Raw genomic sequence first — 19,684 nt, 5'->3', positions numbered from 1 at the left:
AGACCATGCTAGATTTACTGTGTATTGAGCTTGTTCTTCAACGCAGATACACGGCTTTTTCATGATGTCATATTCAACTTGTATATTCAGCATTACATAATACCTCGTCGAATCAAGGTATTGAGCGCCACAGCTTCCAGCTCTCGAGGTATTCATTCTTAGAGATTGCATCTTTAGATGTGTAAATGCGTAAAGATTTTGCCTAAATCCCATTCCTAATCCTCAGACTCCATTTTTTCCACCTCACATTATAAGATGCATATCGCACACTAGCTAGTCCATTCCAGTCTTTATATCCCGACCCTATGACACTGCCATTTGCTGGAATTCCCAAATCGTAGAAACTTCTATCATCCAGCGGATTCTCCACCCTCGCAGAAATAAACATCTCTCCCAACCTCCTTGGTTGCCTCGATGTTCCAATCAGCATCCTCCAGAATCTTTCAGTCATGCATCTCCAGTTTGAGATGGATAGAAACACAGGTGACTATTTTGGTTCCATCCCTCGGAGCAAAACCTTCCGGACACTCAACGATTTCATTAGAACCTGAAGATCGTTTCGATAGATGGGATTCCTGGTATAGGCGACAGCTGTCAGTAGTCTCACGGGGACTTGGTGAGTCGCGCTCTATGCATACTCACAATATGGACATTGTTACTGTATGCTGTAATATTTCCGCTGGATGTAGGAAGTCTCTTGTAGAAAGGAGTTAACTAAATTGTGCGAGTGTCATGATGCAGGTAGTGTGAGGGAGTGTTGAATTATTAAAGTGGAACAATGAGATTAAGATTTCTTACTGGAATAGGTGTTCCGAAAACAGTTCGAACAGCTGTGAATCCGAAAATGAAGATGGATAGCGAGTGCATTGTGAAGGGTGGATGGAGATCGTTGGTGCGAAATTTCGAGTCTAGGTTTTAAATACTTGTTGATGAGGAAGTGTTTGATACGCAGTAAAAGCGTCAAAGAGGAAGAAGAAAATAAAAAATCAGGAAAGAACAGAAACCTAGAAGTAGTGTTATAGGAGTCACTACTTCAAGGTATCTAGTTCGGATCTTGCTACTCAGAAAACGAACGTTGCTTTAATTCGTTTCCTCATATGCCATATCTCGATTTGACATCGGGAATGCCAATGTCAAGTAATGTGGTTCAAGCTCTGATATTTGTGTCTTGTATCACCAAATGAGACATCAGACGAAAATACTCCACGAGCTGTGTGACTATATGACCGTGAAAGCCACGCTAATGCACGAGAGGCATGGGGATAAATTCCACAGAACGGGAGAAAGATGCCCGAATATGTATAATCTGAAGGTATGAAATATCGTCTGATTATATATTTCGGGTGTTACTCCTTTTTAAATATATATCCCGTGCTAGAGCGCAGGAGTGTAACAAAACTCCACGAGATTTGCCATTTCAATGGAGATTAACTCGGGTATAAAAGAGGATGTTGAATACCTCATATCATTTCAAGCAAACAGCGCATATTGCCAAAGACCACGCCATGGCCACTTGACTTCTAGCTCCGAGATGTATTTGGTCATTCCTTGTTCGAGACTCTCATGGCAAGCCTAGAAGCACAGAGCGCTCACTAGTGGGCAGTGACTTCACAGCAACAGATAGAATCATCTTGTGGCAGCATTGGATGTTTTATCAACAATAGGAGACGGCCTTCGTTGAAAATAGAAGGCATACTTTCTGAACAACATTCACTTAACGGTAAAAGGGGGCCATGACACGGCTTGATCACTATTGAAAGTATACCTACAGAGCCTTTAGTATCGTTTCACCTGATATACAGCTCACGATCTAGAACACCACTTGTCCCACCAAACTGTATATCTCCAAATGCTCGACCAACATCAATCGGCGACTAGAAGCAAAAAAATTCAAGTTCGGTGAGTTCTCACTTTCATCGTATGCAGCAAGGAATCGTGTCAAATTTTGACTATATTCTCGGCGTCTCTCTATCAGTGTTGATAACGATGCTACTCTCATACAGATATATTACTATAGAGAGCTATAAGGTTATAGAAGAACAAAAAAAGTGCTCAAAGTACCAATTTATTTTTTTTCTTTGCATTTTGTTATATCAACTAGTGCTCGACTCCTATAATCAAATAGTAACTCCACCCTTTCCCCCATTTCCCCCATCATCATCATCAACATACTAACCATATCTCCATCAAGACCAAACAGCATCCACTCACTCACCAACTCACCACTAAATCCAACCTTTCACCTCCTCCTCAACACAACACATCGATCTAGCCCCTTTAAATGACACCGAGCCAATCCCTCACAGATCTCACATCTCAAGAACATCATACCATTCGAGCATTTAATCTTTCTCTAGAGAGAGCTCTTTATCTTTACATGTCCTCCTGGATGCAGACTTTTCGTCAATTTCAATTTTCAATCTTCTCAAGCGAGTTTTATAATTCTGCATATTGGCTTTCCTATCCTCGATATCTACTGCATACGAGCAAGCGTCGAACATAACCATAAACGTAACCTAAAAATATCCCCCTCCTCCCCCTCTAATCCCCAAACATCTCAATACAGTCCGGGACGTCCGCGAAGGGCTGGAAAGAATTACCTACTGGGATATCATAATATGTCTACACTTGACCTGCATTAACGAGTATACCTAGCTATTTACCCTCGCTACCCCTTTGCCTGTCTGTCTGTATGTATCCCTCATAAATCCATCTCCATTTCACACTTAACACTTAACACATGATACTTGACACACAAATCCAAACTCAAACCCATCCTCTCCAGCACTCGACAATCTTCATAATTCTTCCTAATTTCCACGATCCCAGCACAGCGCGATAATTGAATTCCAATTCCCATTCCAAAAACACAAAACAAAAAACATAAAACAAAAAAAAAAACCATCTCCCAAATCCGCACCAACACGCACACGCCGAGCACACCAATTCGATTCTCTAACTCCTATCCAGGTTCCTCACACTCGATCTAACGATCATCGAATTATGTCAGTCAGTCAGCGCCATAAGATTTCAGTCCGATAAACTTTACTTAACTCAATGATATATATATATATATATATTACCGCAAAGAATACCACATCACACCACATAACACCCTTCCCTCCATCCTTCCTCAAAAGTATCTTCCCGACAAATCAACCCTCAACCCTCCACCCAATCACCAAGAACCAAGAACTAACCACACTCCCCATAAAAATCCCATCCATCCCATCAATCCCATTAGACAATTTCAAAAAGAACAAACATACAATACAGCATAAAGCTCCCTACCTACCTACCTACCTATATCCATCCAACCTCATACACCCCATCCATCCATCCATCCATCCAATCATCACAGCACAGCACATAAAATCAAATAAATACAATCAAATAAATCCAATCAAATAAATCGATCTTCAACTCAAACCGCGTTAACAACAAGCAACAAACCAGACGATGATATTTGAAATCCGAAACCCCTTTCAGAAACATGAAAATCCTGTATTTAACCAAATCAAATCAAATCAAATCAAATCAATCCACCCATTCATTTATTCATTCATCTCGCAGTCAAAATGTGAAACTCCAGGTGAACAAATTCATCCTAGATGGATTCACTGACAACCCCGTCGTCAATCCCATCCCCAAACCCATCCATGACCATACCCCCCACCCACATTTCCTCCCAGCTACTTATATTAACCACCGCTCAGTCATTCCAAAAAACACATCTTGGCTGATTTCATCTGATTTCATTCAATCCATTTCATGTCGTTTCATTTCATTTCAATTCATTAATCTCAAAGGTATTTATCTTTCTCCCTTCCCTTCCCTCCTTTCCCACCCCCCTCCGTTTATTTCAATCATTTCCTTTCATGTCCCCATACCCCGAATCATTCTTCATTCAAAGAATATGATAATACATTTCATTTATTGCCTAATACCCATCATACATGCTATGCATCATCAAAAAAGAAGAAAAAGAAATTGATACGTTTTCGTTTCTTAGGACAGAAAGAGAAGAATAAAGAAAAAGAAAAGGTAAGAGGTTCAAATGTACATATCGAGTTCCCTCCAGAATATGCACTTCTAGGATCTCAAAGTAGAGTCTGCCCACCGCCAGCTTGTCAATCGTTCAAAAATCGTAAAGGCGCCCACCCGAAACTCCATTCCATGCCATGTAAAATCATCTTTCTCTTTCCCATTCCTTCTTAATTCATAACCTCATTCATTTGCCCTGCACCAATCCTTCACTACCTCACTCCCTCGGACTCGGTAACGGACTAACCGTATCCAATGGCGCCTTGTGTAAGGCGGGTTGTGCATGTGTACCCATGAGACCCAATGTCTTCCTCTCGATAGCATTTTTTACCCATTCTGCAACCTCCGAGTCTTCGGTTCCTGTCAGGATACCATTTGATGTATCTTGTTTTACACCATCTTCCAGACTTAAACTGCCTACATCGACTTGACCTTCCTCTTCCTCTTCATCTTCTTCCGAAATTGTGTTTGGTTTCGAAAGCTCAGCCAACCATGGATGTTGAAGTAAATCACTGTATGTAGGACGCATATTTGGGATTTTATTAAGACATCCTCGAACGAAATTGCGGGCAGTTGGGGAGAAACCTTCTGCAGGAAGATCGGGTGGTTCACCATCGACAATTGCCTACTTCATATTAGATTCAAACCTCAAGATAAAGAAACAATCAGAAATCAAAAACTTACACTTAATTGTGAAAAGATATTATTATATGTCTCTGGTGGATATGGATATCTTCCCATGGCACACTCAATGACACTTAATCCCAAGGACCAAATATCACTTTGTACACTATAAGTTCCACCACCGGGATTTGCACCAGCTTGTGAGATTCCACCACCCGAGATTCTTTCTGGTGCCATGTAGGATTGACATCCAATATTCGTTTTTGCGATACTAGCGACCAAATTTCCAGAGACACCAAAATCACAAATTTTGACCTGTCCTTTGGTATTTACGAGAATGTTCGTTGGCTTAACGTCTCGATGGATGATATTGTGTTCGTCTTTCAGGGTTTTAAGACCTTGAGTTGTCGCATAGGTGATTTTCCTCAAGACATTTTCGGGAATACCATCTCCGTAAATTTTATCAATCGACCCTCCATCCATAAACTCTATACAGATGTAGACAGCTCCCTCTTGAAAGAATGCACCGTAAAAGTCGATAATGTAAGGACTCAGACATCTATGTAGAATGTCCAATTCCATGATGATAGCCGCGAATTTGGCTTCGTCAAGTTCCAGTCTAAGTTCCTTCATGGCCATCACCACACCAGTTGTATTTCCTCCAGGTTTCACTTCGGCATCATCGGTATCCGTTGAAGATGATTTGTTACCTGCGAGACCCAATCCAGGTTTGCGCATTCGTGGTCTGGCATGTCGAACTTTGTAAACGGTACCATAATTTCCTTTACCCAATTCTTCCAATGTATCAACCTCATCCAAAGATATATTGAAATTTGTACCGTTTGCAAAATCGATACCACCTCCATGAATAACTGCTTTTCCAGCAAATTTCAAAGTCCCTTTCTCGGTGTCAACGTATTTTGCAAATTGATTAAACATAGAACCTCCATTTGCAGTATTCGGTGCACCATTTGATTCGGAACCTGGCGCAGCAGCTGGAGCTGGAGGTAGACCACCAGGTAATTTCATACCTCTTCTCGCGCTTAATCCACCACCACCACCCAATTTCATTTTCGGAATGACCGGAGCGGAAACAAAGTTTTGTGGTGGAGGTCGCATGTTGGGTGGTAATTGTAATCCCCCAGGTAATCCATCTACGATAGGTGAAGCTGGGACCCCCGGTGATGAAATTGTCGCGGGTAACTGTGGTCGTGGGGAAGGTACGCCTTGTCTTGATGCGTGAAATGCTTTCATTTTTTCTGCCATGGAAGTAGGTAAACCACCACCAGGTTGTCTGCCCACTTGCGAGGATCGACCTCCTCCTGGTATCGATGGACCAGGTCTTGGTCTTCTGGCATTCTGCAACATACCAAGAGGTGTGGAAGATGCTGTCATGGTGGCTATTCCCTCGTTTTCTGATGCTGGTCGAAGAGAAGGTATAGTAGGAGGTTTCGAAGAACTAGGTGATGTGGGAGCTTCATTTGTTTGATCATCTGGAGGGTTTTCTTGAGGAGGGGTATCTTTAAGAGCAAAATCGATTGAATCGCCCGGAACACCCATCGTGTCTAGTTGAGGATTATCTGCCATTATTCTGATAAGAGAATTGTTCGCATTCGAGAGATAGGATGAGCTGTGGGGTAAAGAATCAGATCTTGTTGTCAATCTTTCTGGCGTGAAAAGAATTGGTTAGTAAATGAAGTGATTGATATCTGTCTTGGCGAAAGTATATTTTGGATTGAAGAACAGAGATTGGAGGCCTCACCTTATTAATGAATCAAACTGGTCAAGACTCGAGAAAAGTCACCGGTGAAATGTATTTTGGCTTTACAATTGCCGTACGGGAATTCAGGATGACCGATACTTTGTTGAACTGGAAATATCCCGATCGAGAAGAGGGAAGGTTGGTCTAGAGCATATACTAGATATACCTAGACCAAATATTTACTAGTCGTTCTTCTGATTTCCACTCGTGTGAACTTTGTTTGGGTTTCTAGGAGTTTTGATTATCCCTAGGAGATAATGGAGTCGTTGAGCCACAAGTCGGGATACTGGACGGACTGCGAAGGAATCTGAGTGTTGACTTTGGGTGGGAATGGTGGAAATGATGGGAAGAATATTTTGGGCAATTCGAGACGAAAGAAATGAAGCTATCGACTGATTTGAACTTTGGTCGTGGCGGGTCGAAGCTTAAGATGCCGGGGGGCGCCGTTTCTACTTGGTTTTTTTTCCCTGGTGTCTTTTTTCTTTTTCTTTTCCTTCTTGGTCTTCTCCTTTTTTACCTTTCTCTGCCTTTCTCTTCGGATCTTTCAGTCCCGATGTGTCGAGCCAAATGAGTGGTTTATAATAGTTGGCCAAAAGATGGATTGGAGACTTGAGGTCTAGGTTCTTTATTTGGGACGGGACGAAGCTTTGATTAATAATGAGGGGAAATAATATTTAGGACAAGTAGAAGTGGTGGGTAGGAGTGGTGGGAGTGGTGGGAGCGGTGGAAGTAGTGAGAGTAGTAGGCGTGGTGGAAGTAGTGGGTAGGAGTGGTGGGAGTGGTAGGAGTGGTGGAAGTAGTGAGAGTGGTGAGAGTAGTGAAAGTAGTGAGAATAGTAGGAGTGCAGGTAGTAGGTAGTAGGTAGTAGGTAGTAGGTAGTAGGTAGTAGGTAGTAGGTAGTAGGTAGTAGGTAGTAGGTAGTAGGTAGTAGATAGTAGGTAGTAGGTAGTAGGTAGTAGGTAGTAGGTAGTAGGTAGTAGGTAGTAGGTATAGATAGATAGGTAGGTAAGTAGTAGTAATCGAGATTGATGAATTGAGAAGTGTTTCATGGAATTCCCAGATATTTATTTAGGATCTGGATGAGATTATCGAATACATGGTATATGGGATCTCATTCAATGGTATGGGATAGGAGGTGGGAAGTTGGTGAAAGAAAGAGAATTCTGGTTAATGGTCTCCCCCCCCCCCCCAAAAAGCATTCAAAAATCAAAAATATCTTGATGTTTGTTAATTAGCAATGTGAGAACGTAAGAACGGAAGAACGTAAGTGGTAGGTGATCCGTAACCATCAATCCTTACAATTGCTGATGTGGGAACACAAGGACGGACGGACTATAATCATATAATTAATTATCATTATTATCGAGGTAGGGACTGTTTAACCCTTATATCGTCGAATCGTTTTCAACAAAATGAAGTTTTGGCTTTCGATGTCATGTATATCAAGTCAAAACAAACAAAACAAACCAAATCATCACTTATGTTGATATCGATATTTCTTCTACTGATCTAGATATTTATTGTAAAATCCGATCTAAATTTACATTTATGCTTTATACTTTATTTGTTTATGTATTTGTATCTGTACCCTTGTATTTGTCTTTATACCTATCTGTATTTATATCTAAATTCATGTCTATATTTACCTCATTTTTAAATCATAGGCATTGATTGGTATTATGTATTATTTCAAATTGTGAAGACTAAATCCTATATCCAGTACTCGAATAAATAAAAGCCAATCAGAAAATGAATTTATCGAATGAAAGACGAGAGATAAATGATACATGATAAATGATCAAAATGACAGAATGGGGAGCATCTGAAGCACGATGACGTTGAAATCAGAGAGAGAGAGAGAGAGAGAGAGAGAAGGAAGAAAATCGATCTGATGGAGGGGCATTGATGAGGGGGGAGCCATAAAATTGAAGGGGGTGGGATGATAATCAGAGTGAATCGTGATATGTAATATGTAAGTAATATGGCTGGAGTGAAGTGTAATAAAGCTGTCTTCAAAGAATACCTAGTATTTGTACTCCAATACTGTTCAAGATGCATGAAAAAGATTCAATTTAATTGGTTCAAATGAGCGAGGAGATGGGTCTTTCATTGGATAGGAATTTAGTAACATTTTCTCAATTTTCTCTCTCAATTTTCTCATTTCTCAACTTTGTCCCTCTCTCATTTTCTCCAATCTCTAATCTCCAATCTCCAATCTCCATCCAACCTTCACATCTCCATTCTAATAAACCGGGGGGCAGCTCTGAACTCACCCACTATCAATCTTGAATGCAAGCCACATACGAAAGAAAGTGTCCACACTCTTTGGAACGTGGATCAATTGCTTTGAAGATGCAGATTGATCAGGTTGGTCCCATTTGTCTGGACTACCGGTATGGAGATGGATATGGAGTATGAAGAAAAATTGGTACAGAGTATGATTCGAACCACGAAGTGTATGTAGATCAACTTACGATATGTATCATAATGTATGACTATCTACGTAAACATACCAAAACCCTTTGACGTTGTGATCAATCTCGTAAGTGATATACATTTACGTATCCGTACTGGATCGATATATCTACTGTCTATTGACTCCTTTGGGACATCAGACCCTGGATGACGTGTTTGAAGGAAAGGAAGAACACGTCCCGTTATACTTCCTCTCGATAAGACATCTACGAATGATGATAATCATATGGATAATACGTAGGTGATATTAACTAGGATCTTGATTCTCTTGATATCGTTTCCCCAAACATTCAACTCCCATAGGTACCGAAGTGCATACATATTCTTTGATAGTAAATGTCAAGTTTGTCAAATTTTGCAATTAGATGCTAGGTAAGTAGGTAGGTAGGTAGCTAGGTATGTTAAACGAGTCAAGTTAGGAGATACTAAGGGAAGGTATGGACGGTATAAGCCGCCTTGGCATAATCATCCTCACCCTCGTCTTCATTCTCATCCACTTTCACTCCGCTTCCACTCAACTTTTCACTATCAATCTTAAAGGGAGTGAGAATGAGGCTGAGGTGTCGCCGTGTCGGTAGACCATCCATCCATTAGTACTAACATATCCATAAACATCCGCCTGACTATATTTAACTTTTCACCATCGGGAGATAGCACAGTACAAGTTATCAAAAGTTATACTCTTCCTTATTGAAAGAAACCCCAAATTCTCTAACCTCGAACTTAAACTTGGATATATAATTTGATACATGATTTGATAGATTTTGGTATTTATTCTGGGTTTCATAAAAGATGGGGCACCAGCCTTGATGCTTTCCACATGGCTGCTTGCCCTTCCCTTCCCGTCGTTACATTTTCATTTCCTGGAAAACTAGGTGGGCATGGCGGCTTTTACCAACATCTGTCCCTCTTGAAGCATCTTTTGACTATTTAGGATGTCTCCTTCATGATTGGAATCATGCCAACTTATAGAGTGGCTCGAGTGGGTAACATTGGATATGATTGAATTGGATGCTTTGACATTTTCCTTTTCCATTCTTCATGCAAGTTAACGTCAGTAATTAATTTACAAACAAGGAAAGCCAAGAAATTGTGGAGTGTTGGAGGGAGTGACAGTGAGGTTTGAAACTTGGGTAAAATTTCATCGTCATTGTTGTGGCACCCGTGGACTGTGGCACTGTGACATTGTGGCTTGATTAGAGTAGTGGCTGGGTATGAGTAGTGGCTGGGTATCGCTTGTTATCATTGCAGTATCATTGCAGGTGAGCGACCATCGACAAGTTGGATTGATTCTGATGGCGATATAGATACCTAGCTAGGTAGTGGTCAATGGATATGATAGAGAGTATTTTATTACACGGAAAAGAGCGAAAAGAAGTGATAAGTCTAGAAGCTGGATTGGACTGACCCAAATTGACCTGCATTGAGTCGAATTGAATGGATTCTCAAATGAAAGAAAGATTCCCTCCCCTCTCTCTCTCCTATTTCCATGAATTTGATATCATTCAAGCCAACAATATCATCATCTCAAGCATCACCAAGCATCACACAGTTACACACCAAGGAAGTATGATGTGAAGTATCTCTCTTCTTTTGCTATACATCACATACCTAGATACCATTTGTTACGTGCATTTCCAGACATTAACATCTCAATGGCCAAATGTACCAAAGGATATGTCAATGAGAAGTCCTAGAAAATGTTGAATAGATTTTCTTTATATAATAGATACGAAGGTACGATAGTGACAGAGCCTTTGGATACAACATCGAGGTGATATTATCGTCTTGGCCCGAATGCCGAGAAGTAGAGGTGAGAGTATGATTGTGATCAATGTACCGCATCTGCATGAAGCCTTATTGTGTATCGTGAATGAGGAGGGACTTGAAATATATATGAGAGTTGAGAAGTACTCGACAATTATGAGGATTGGGATATACCATACTCTTCCATCAATCCATCTCACTTGACTTCAATTCCTATACCTCAACCACCAGAATCTCTTTATCATATCACAACATCACATTTCAACCAATCATCACTTGATTTAATTCCAAGAATATCTTAATTACGCCTCAATCAACTTTTGAATAATTCCAATCAACTTCTTTGTTTGACCCTGGTGCTCTTACACTCACACTGACTCTTTACATCCAAGTGTTGAGTGCCTTATTTGTTGTTGTCATACCATATCGTACCATACCATACCATACCATACCTGGGGACTACTCAATATCAAACTCCTCAACTCAATGTAACTCAAGCACTCAGGCACTCAGGCACTCAGGCACTCAGGCACTCAAGCACTCAAGCACTCAAGCACTCAAGCACTCAAGCACTCAAGCACTCAAGCACTCAAAGAACACCAAAAGTTCCCTCCAACTCTCCAAATCCAACTCCACCTCCCAAGATCAAACCGTCAGATCATCATATACCTACCCAGTCCCGTCATAAGCATAAGCACAAGCAAGCACAAGCATAACGCACTTTACTTCTTCATATTCCTTGTCATCATCATCGCCCTTTCATTCGTCAATGATCTTTGTCCACGCGGCGACTTGCTCAGACTTGGTAAAAAATTGAATGGCTGAGAACGGATCAACATCCACATCTTCCGTAAGTAATCATTTACCAAGGTACGGTACAGGACGCAGTCTAGCTACTTCTTAGCACCATACCATCCTTGGCCTTATCGCTTTTGCAAAATTCAGGTCCGGCCCAAGAAAAGCTAAAACCACGTCAGTTTTGCCCAGTCGTTACACAGCCGCCGTCGCTCAATATTTATCATTCAATAGCTTGAGGGGGAAAAGGAAGAAGAAGAAGAAAGGAGTAAAATCGAGAAGCTGATTGCACTTCACTTCATCAATATATTTGATTGTCTTTTATTCAAGCCAAACAATCTCACAAACTTAATTCACACCTACGAAAACATTATCAAACATCTTCAAAGATTGTTTGAAACCTCAATCGTCAAAGAGGACGAAAGTACCTCGAATATCAACAACCTCACATACTCCAACCAAATTCTATCGCAGACCTTGGCTTGATCATTCAATCCCATCAAAATCATCATGGGATTATTCACATCACCTACTTCCTTTCGACTGGCCAATCTAGCTACCAATCACGATGTCGGCGCATCTCCCATCTCAACACGATCCCTAACAGATGTCGCGTTCGGTACTATGGCAAATGACCATTCTTCACATCCTGCCCTTGGCCACCTTATTCTATTAGTCTTCGAAGCTGTTATGGAAGTCGTATGTGTCAGTTTACCGGGTTATATCGTGGCAAGACAAGGCATGTTCGATGCAGATAAACAGAAGTTTGTAGCAAATTTAAATGTTGCTCTCTTCACACCTTGTTTGAGTAGGTACCTGTGGATATGGAGAAACACGGACAAAAGCTAATGAATTGGATAGTCTTCACCAAATTGGCATCTCAATTGACGGCAGATACATTGGTCGAACTTGCAGTCATCCCAGTTATCTTCGTCGTGCAAACATTGGTATCATATCTGGTTTCGGTCGGGGTTGGTAAAGCATTTGGATTTAGCAAAAGACCTGCCAACTTTGTTACTGCTATGGGTGTATGTTCTTCAATCTTTTTGATCGATGGAGATGCTAATAGTCTCAATAGGTATTCGGAAATTCAAACTCTCTACCCATTTCCCTCGTCATTTCATTGTCGCAAACATTAAAAGGTTTACATTGGGATAAAATTCCTGGAGATAACGACGATGAAGTCGGCGCAAGAGGTATCCTATACCTTCTCATCTTTCAACAATTAGGTCAACTAGTTCGTTGGAGTTGGGGTTATCATGTTTTACTTGCACCACCCGAAACCTATAAGAATGAAGAAGAAGGACGATACAGAGATGAACCTGTTCTAATCCCTGGATTGGATGGCGAAGAAGATAATGATGATAACGGTGAATCATCCTCAAACTCTTCCAATTTCGGTGGTAGAACACCAGTTACCCACGCTTTACATGACAATTCCGATGAAGAAGAACCTGCAAAATTACCTGGTATCATGGCCACACCTACGAATGGAAATCACTTACCAGGTAACAATGACGATATTACATCATTCCCAAGTATTCGAACACCGCCTTCTGAGGAGGAATCAGAAATTCCAGATGGAATTCGTGGTTGGATCCCTAGAGCAAAATTCCATACTAAACGAACCGTCGCTAAAGCATCTCATCATACCTATGATGCTCTACCAACTCCTGCTCAAGGACTCGTCACAAAGGTTTCAAATTCTACCAATAAATTTTTGAATGGGCTTTGGGAATTCATGAATCCGCCTCTCTGGGCTATGCTTCTCGCTGTTATCGTTGCATCTATTCCAAAACTTCAACACCTTTTCTTCGCCGAGGGATCCTTCATCGCTAACTCCGTTACACGAGCCGTCTCTCAATCAGGAGGTGTAGCCGTTCCCCTCATCTTAGTCGTCCTCGGTGCAAACCTTGCTAGAAATACACTCCCTCAACATGTTCTGGATGAAAATTCAGAAGAGAATCAAATTGGAACAAAACTTCTCATCGCTTCCTTGATCTCTAGAATGTTACTTCCAACATTGATCATGGCACCACTTTTAGCTTTAACGGCAAAATATGTCCCAGTTAGCATATTGGATGATCCAATTTTCGTTATCGTCTGCTTCTTGTTGACGGGTGCACCTAGTGCTTTGCAATTGGCGCAGATTTGTCAAATCAATGGGGTCTATGAGGGAGTGATGAGTAAATTACTTTTCCAAAGTTATGTTATTTGGATTTTACCAAGTACATTGATTCTGGTGATGTGTGCCTTGGAGGTTGTGGAATGGGCTGCTTAGGTCGAGTGTTGATGAGACGAGTGCTTTGAGTTGTGTGTCTGAAAAAGGGGTATTCAATTGAAGATTGAATGGTGAGGAGGTGGAAGTGGAATCCATTCACGAGTCGAGTGGATGGGAAATTCGAAACGAAAAACAAATAAACTGTACACGATAGGCATACATGGATAAGGCTTACGCCCGGAAACCCATATGGAATTGTATATTGATTAGGTGGATGAAAGGTTGCATCAGCGTGGCTCGGCGTTTTTGGGATATCATTTTAATTTAATTTAATCAATGTAGGGTATGGTAATGATGTACTTTTAATGCGCACATGTGAATTGTGGATTTTGGAACGGGTTAGCAAGAGGGAAGGGAGAGGAGGAGAGGAGGAGCTGGAACATGATATCATAATATGCGTTTGAGAAGTTGATAATGAGAACCTTGCATTCATCCATGTATTATTCATTCATAAACTTTGACATACACATACATGTATATTGGATTCTGATTATATTGAATTATCCAAAGTGAAGACTTGAAATGAGAGTGAGATGTATACAAATGCATTCTCTTGACATGGAGATTTGGGGTGAGGTGATGGGTAATAGGTGATAGGTGATGTATACGTAAAGATTCGGAGTAGATAGGTAGAATAAGATCGGAAGCGGTTGTCACTTGAGATAATTAGTCGATAAATTGGGGGGGTGGGGGAGGCTCTTGAAAGGTAGAGCGGAGTCAGACGTGTATAAATGTGAATACTTCATATCGATCCTGTGAACTGTGTTCCAGGGGTTTCTTCATATCAGCAATTGTTAAGATTTTCGTGAATTTATCGTTTTTGTTTACTGTTTTTCTGGAAAAATAAGAAGTGGGAGAGTGTTTATGTATGGGAATGGGGAGAAAGTGGAGGGAAGAGAAATTTGATAAGAGAGGGAGAGAGATTGGATTATATCGCTGTGCTAGTCTTACTTGTTGTTGTTCACTTATTTACCTGTTCCCATTCAGAAGAATCAAGATACTAATGTTTCTGCATCCTCGATGTGAAATTACTGTCGCTCTTCGATATTTAATATCGCCGGACCAAAGATGCAATGCTGATACCATCTATCACACCCGTGGACACTTACAGCAAGTTACCGATCGCCAATTCGCAGCCAAATATCAATATTTTGTGCATATCAATTAGAATGTCTTTTTGTTTACCTAGTTCAGCTACTTCAAGTGAGGATATTTATACAAGTTCCTGAGTTATCTTCCAATAATCGTACCATACTAGAAGGTTATCAGCAAATATCAAATCTCATAGTGAAAGTGGCAAGACGTTCTCTTTACGTGTATTTAGTTCCGTCAGGATTCATCGCGAAGTCAGATTATAAATTCCCTTCATATTCCACCGAGTACATATCCCATCTCTCGTCCATTTACGTCGCAGCAAAAGTCAACCCCATAGTATCTTTAATATGTTTCCAAGTTAGTACAATTCTAATCACTACGTGGGAAGAGAAGTTGAAGCATATATAAGATCAATGCTTGTCGGTATGTATAATTGGTGATACTTCTTCAGTCTAAGTGGCGGTTGTTATGGCAGTAGTTGGACAGATTTATTATTGCCGAAATCTTCACTTGCCCCTTTACCATCGCTCGCTAAGTCGCGAGCATTTTTTACTGTCGAAATTTCCGGAGGTGAGTGGGATATGTGATTTTGATGATGCATGTTGGAGATTTGAAAGAGGGGTTTACGCATTAAGTGAAAGATCACCTGGTGGATTCATTGAATTCTTGGTGTTTCTCGATCTAGAGTAGAAGATGGGTTAGTTGAATTGTGAGTAATGTGTTTGAAGTTAGCTGTATTGTCTTGAACGGAAGTTGTCAGGAAAGATAAGATCTTTTTATACCCCACTGATTTTTTAGTTCTACGAAAATTGTCTTTATGACTTGTACCTAATATTCTACCGGGTATTTCTAAAGCTTGAGATGGTGATATAAAGTCCAAACCGAAGAAGTATTACATCTTTAATTTCGATTACCGAATCAATTCGCAGTTTACATGGGAATAGCTGAACGAAAAAAATGTGTGGAAAACCACCTCCAAAGGTATGAATTTATGGAATGGCAACGGGGGTATCGAATGTAGATTTTGTATGGGAAACCCAGATGAAATCGCTAAGTGATAGTGATGATGATCGACAACATATCAACAGAACTGGCGGTAAAACTTCACGAAGAGCGACAGCAGAATGGCATATGCTAATGCCAAATTGATGACTTTGCTCTACCGCAGAAATTAGACGAGTCAAGTTATCAAAGCTCATGAGAATAGAATTGCCCAAGCCTACGATCAACAGGTACTGAAGACATCACCACGGTGTATGGCAAATTTGTTCTGAAGGGACACAGATTCATGCCAGGAGCTGGGATACATTTTATAGGAATCCGATGCTTGAAACATTGTGAACTCTACTGTAACGGTGAATATTATTAGCTTTATAGGAAATGATAGGCTGAAATGATCCTTTCTTATTTTGAGAATCGCAGGGGTATATATAATGCTCTGCTTCAATGGAGAGTTTGAACTCAAAGATCTTTAGTCAAGTAATTTTAGTGAACGGATCTAAGAAAAGGGAGTGATGCGCTTCCTGTGAGGTTTACGGAAACTAGTAAGGTAAATTTGCTTCGAAAGACGGCTCACTCGATTAATAGATGATGGATTCAAGAATGACATTCGATGAAAGTCTCATCATGAAACTGAATCACCTGTATTTGATCTGACAACGAGATGGGTAAACATCAAGCAAAGGGAAAGAAACTATTTGACAGTGATAACCTGAATTTCACTGTACGCGAAGCATCTGGGTGGTAGAAAAAGCAGTTGAGTTGTTAGTGACACATTAGAGCTTTTCCGTCAGTGAAATTCCAGATCCGGATAATCACTATTGTAACTTTTGAATGTTTCCTTTAATGCTTGTGAGAATTTCAAGCTTAGATAGTAAAGAACTTGCACAGATCACGGTAGAGGTTAATTTCCACGTCGTCAGATCAAATCACAATTCAGAGCTGTAGATATAAAAATCTATATCGGTTCAAGAGAAATTTTCATCAGAGATGTTGGGAACTTCATTGAAGAAGTAGATGATTATTGTAATAACATATTTTATTGGTTATATCAACATTCCCCTGGTTTATTGCCTAGAGTCTAATGTTAAGTGACCTCTCAGTACTTTTCAAGGGACAATGAAACTAGAAAAGAAAGCAAGACAAGATTCAACAGCAAAAAATCCAGTGATGAGCGTCGTGCGGCGATCCCCCCCCCCCCCCCGAAAATATATTTATAAGAAAGTCTCGACTCTCTAATGGTACCAGCATGCCAAATCTCAAAAGTTATCGGCACCTCACCCACGGCTCGCACGCTCTAGGTTGTTTTACGGAGCTATTGATTCAGCCGGTTGTCTTTTATATTCCTGCGATAGAAGCATCAAACATTTCTTTCCCAAGGCCTAGTTTTGACATTCGATCAAACGTGAGATGTCATGAATATGAGAAATTAATCAAATCTCAGATTTGGCGAGTCCGAGTAATCAACAGCAGTGAGTACAAAGTTGGGAATCGTAGATCCAATTTAGCCTTCATATAGAGATACAGCAAAGGAAGACGAGAGGTAAATTTCTATGTTTGAAGCAATTGCATCTGCTTCAAGAACGCTATTTCGTTCCAGAACTTGAGGTATCTCGTGGGGGATTGTTAGTGGCCGTGGATCAAATAGGAGAGATCAATGAGTGAAAATGGGGATGTAGACAATGAATATGCCAATGACAGCAAAAGCGGCGTTCAAAGTTCGGAAATTTTATGTTAGTACTGCATGTTGTTATACTACATCTAATTTCAACCTTGATAATCATCCCATCTATTCGTGAATTGCCATGAACGCAGAACTGCGATACGTAAGATGTCAGTATCCTGCACATTGTATTTATGATTAGAGTGGATTTTTAAACATTTATCTGATCGTTCTTTGCAATGACTCTAAGATTGCCTCAATGGCAGCCCAGGAACTCTATGCCTCACAGGCTACTAAAATTGCCATCTCCGATTTTAACTTAGATGTATCCACCACCTAATACTACAAACCATTACCAGAACTTAAGCCCTACCAACAACGGCTTCAAGGCTCCGAAAGTCAACAACATGTCCTCCCTCCGCATAGTTCTTGCAAAAGGATAAGCCCAGACGGGACTAGACCAACATATAAATGCCACTACCCAAACAAAACCAATTATCCTACCCAACACAGTGTTCTTCTTTCCGCCCATAAGTCTCCAGATTTCTTGAACCCCATCTTCAATCATGATACCTAAAGTTTGTGCACAGAAATATGACATTGCACCGGATTGTGCTGGGTGAATACCACTTCCATAATCTGCGGCCACATGTGTCGCGCCCGAGATAGCAAATGTAAGGAATATCTTGAGGTAGCGAGCAATGGGAGTGGATTGAGGAATATGGAGGATACTGTGGGTGATGAATTCGGCGGGGCCTTTGATGGTGAGTTGAATGTTCTGGTGCCAGGACTTGCTGCATGGATATTAGTTTGTTTTCTCAGTCTTGCAAACCCATGAAAATAAAAATAAAGCTTGAATAGAACTTACCCCCAGAGTCCCCTAATCGTGTATGCATGTTTGGCTTCTCCAAAGAAAGGTCTCCACCGCCTCACTTCTCCACCACCAAGTCCAACATCTAATAACGCAGCGACAGAGAAGAAAAACTGAAGATAGATAAACTGGCACACAGTGTAAAGAAGACTAATGGTGACTCTCGTGATAATCTGGTCTCGTAAATTGGGGATACCGTCACCAAACATCATTCCAAACCACGGAATACATTCATCACCCATCCATTTCTGATCTACATTTAGTTGTACATCAATAGCAAGCGTATTTAAAAAATACAAGGCGACAATTGTAGCAGCATGATTCAAACAGAATCTCCATCTTGTCGGGCCAAGGATAGGATCCTTCGCATTGAAGAACGGAACGTTGGCAATCTCCAGCGAAGTACCAATATATCTAGTATTTCCGACCACCTCTTGTCCCCATTCCGATTTTGTTTGTTTCTTTTCTTTATTTTCATTCTCATTTCCGATGCTCTTGCGCCTCAGGTCGTCTTTTCCATATTGCCAGTTTCGAAAAATGAATCGATCGAATATAACATTGGGCATAGTATAAGAACCACTTGCTAGGAAGCGACCTGCCCATCCCGTTGTATTGATGTGTTCATTCCAATTCGATAGTGCGATATAAGAGAAAAACACGCTCAAGGCAAAAGCTAGAAGTCGTGCGGTGCGAGTTGTAGTGTGAACTGCGGTCAGGTTTGTGAGGAGAATGTTGGCAAAGAAGAGGATGAGGGGATGAGTGAGAAGTGTTGTGACAGTCATTATGGGACCTGATAAAATTCGAACTTTTTCTTTTTTTTCGAGATCCTTTTCGAAAGTGTCGCAAGATAAAGGTGATCAATACACAACTAGCCCTAGAGGTACTAGTAGGTATGTGTTATACAATTAGCTATCACGTGCAATGTACTTTCCCTTATACAGCCCCTCTAGATCAGATCACCTTCCGGATGACAGTAGTGAATTTCTGCTATTGAACATCCAAATGTGACCATCCAATCTTGCCAAACATAGAGTCACTCTAACCGTTCATTCTCACATTAAAAAATACAAGACTTACAAGAGTAAGATTTTCTCTGGTCGTCACAAGCGAGTTTACCTCATACTCCTAGCTACGATTCTTGACAGACTATCTACGTGATCTCACATGTAGGGATATTTCTTTACTAAATTCTAATCCTGTCGTTATATAAGATCTAGATTTTTCCATTCGGCGCGATATACAGTATAAGAGACTATCTAAGCAAAATGATTGATAGAACCAACAACAATAACTCTCTGCCTGATAAAC

General features: G+C 40.7%; 4 protein-coding genes across 4 annotated transcripts; 1 reads left to right on the top strand and 3 right to left on the bottom strand.

Moving 5' to 3' along the window:
• Positions 1-443: 443 nt before the first annotated feature.
• Positions 444-867, bottom strand: EAE97_002099 (uncharacterized protein; the record flags this gene model as incomplete). Its single annotated transcript, XM_038872610.1, has 3 exons — positions 444-575; positions 643-696; positions 799-867. The coding sequence occupies 3 exons, from the start codon at positions 865-867 to the stop codon at positions 444-446; spliced, it is 255 nt and encodes an 84-aa protein (XP_038737168.1).
• Positions 868-4,261: 3,394 nt separating this feature from the next.
• On the bottom strand, positions 4,262-6,255 carry EAE97_002098 (uncharacterized protein; the record flags this gene model as incomplete). The annotated part of the gene is made up of 2 exons (XM_038872609.1): positions 4,262-4,669; positions 4,729-6,255. The coding sequence occupies 2 exons, from the start codon at positions 6,253-6,255 to the stop codon at positions 4,262-4,264; spliced, it is 1,935 nt and encodes a 644-aa protein (XP_038737167.1).
• A 5,722-nt stretch (positions 6,256-11,977) lies between these two features.
• On the top strand, positions 11,978-13,748 carry EAE97_002097 (uncharacterized protein; the record flags this gene model as incomplete). The annotated part of the gene is made up of 3 exons (XM_038872608.1): positions 11,978-12,275; positions 12,329-12,495; positions 12,546-13,748. The coding sequence occupies 3 exons, from the start codon at positions 11,978-11,980 to the stop codon at positions 13,746-13,748; spliced, it is 1,668 nt and encodes a 555-aa protein (XP_038737166.1).
• Positions 13,749-17,857: 4,109 nt separating this feature from the next.
• Positions 17,858-19,158, bottom strand: EAE97_002096 (uncharacterized protein; the record flags this gene model as incomplete). Its single annotated transcript, XM_038872607.1, has 2 exons — positions 17,858-18,299; positions 18,374-19,158. 2 exons carry the CDS (start codon positions 19,156-19,158, stop codon positions 17,858-17,860), a joined length of 1,227 nt encoding a protein of 408 aa, XP_038737165.1.
• Between the last annotated feature and the right edge of the window lie 526 nt (positions 19,159-19,684).

The sequence above is a fragment of the Botrytis byssoidea genome (assembly GCF_014898295.1).
Source record: "Botrytis byssoidea strain MUCL 94 chromosome Unknown BBYS_003, whole genome shotgun sequence".
Classification (NCBI taxonomy): domain Eukaryota; kingdom Fungi; phylum Ascomycota; class Leotiomycetes; order Helotiales; family Sclerotiniaceae; genus Botrytis; species Botrytis byssoidea.
This window is presented reverse-complemented; position numbering and strand designations above follow the sequence as displayed.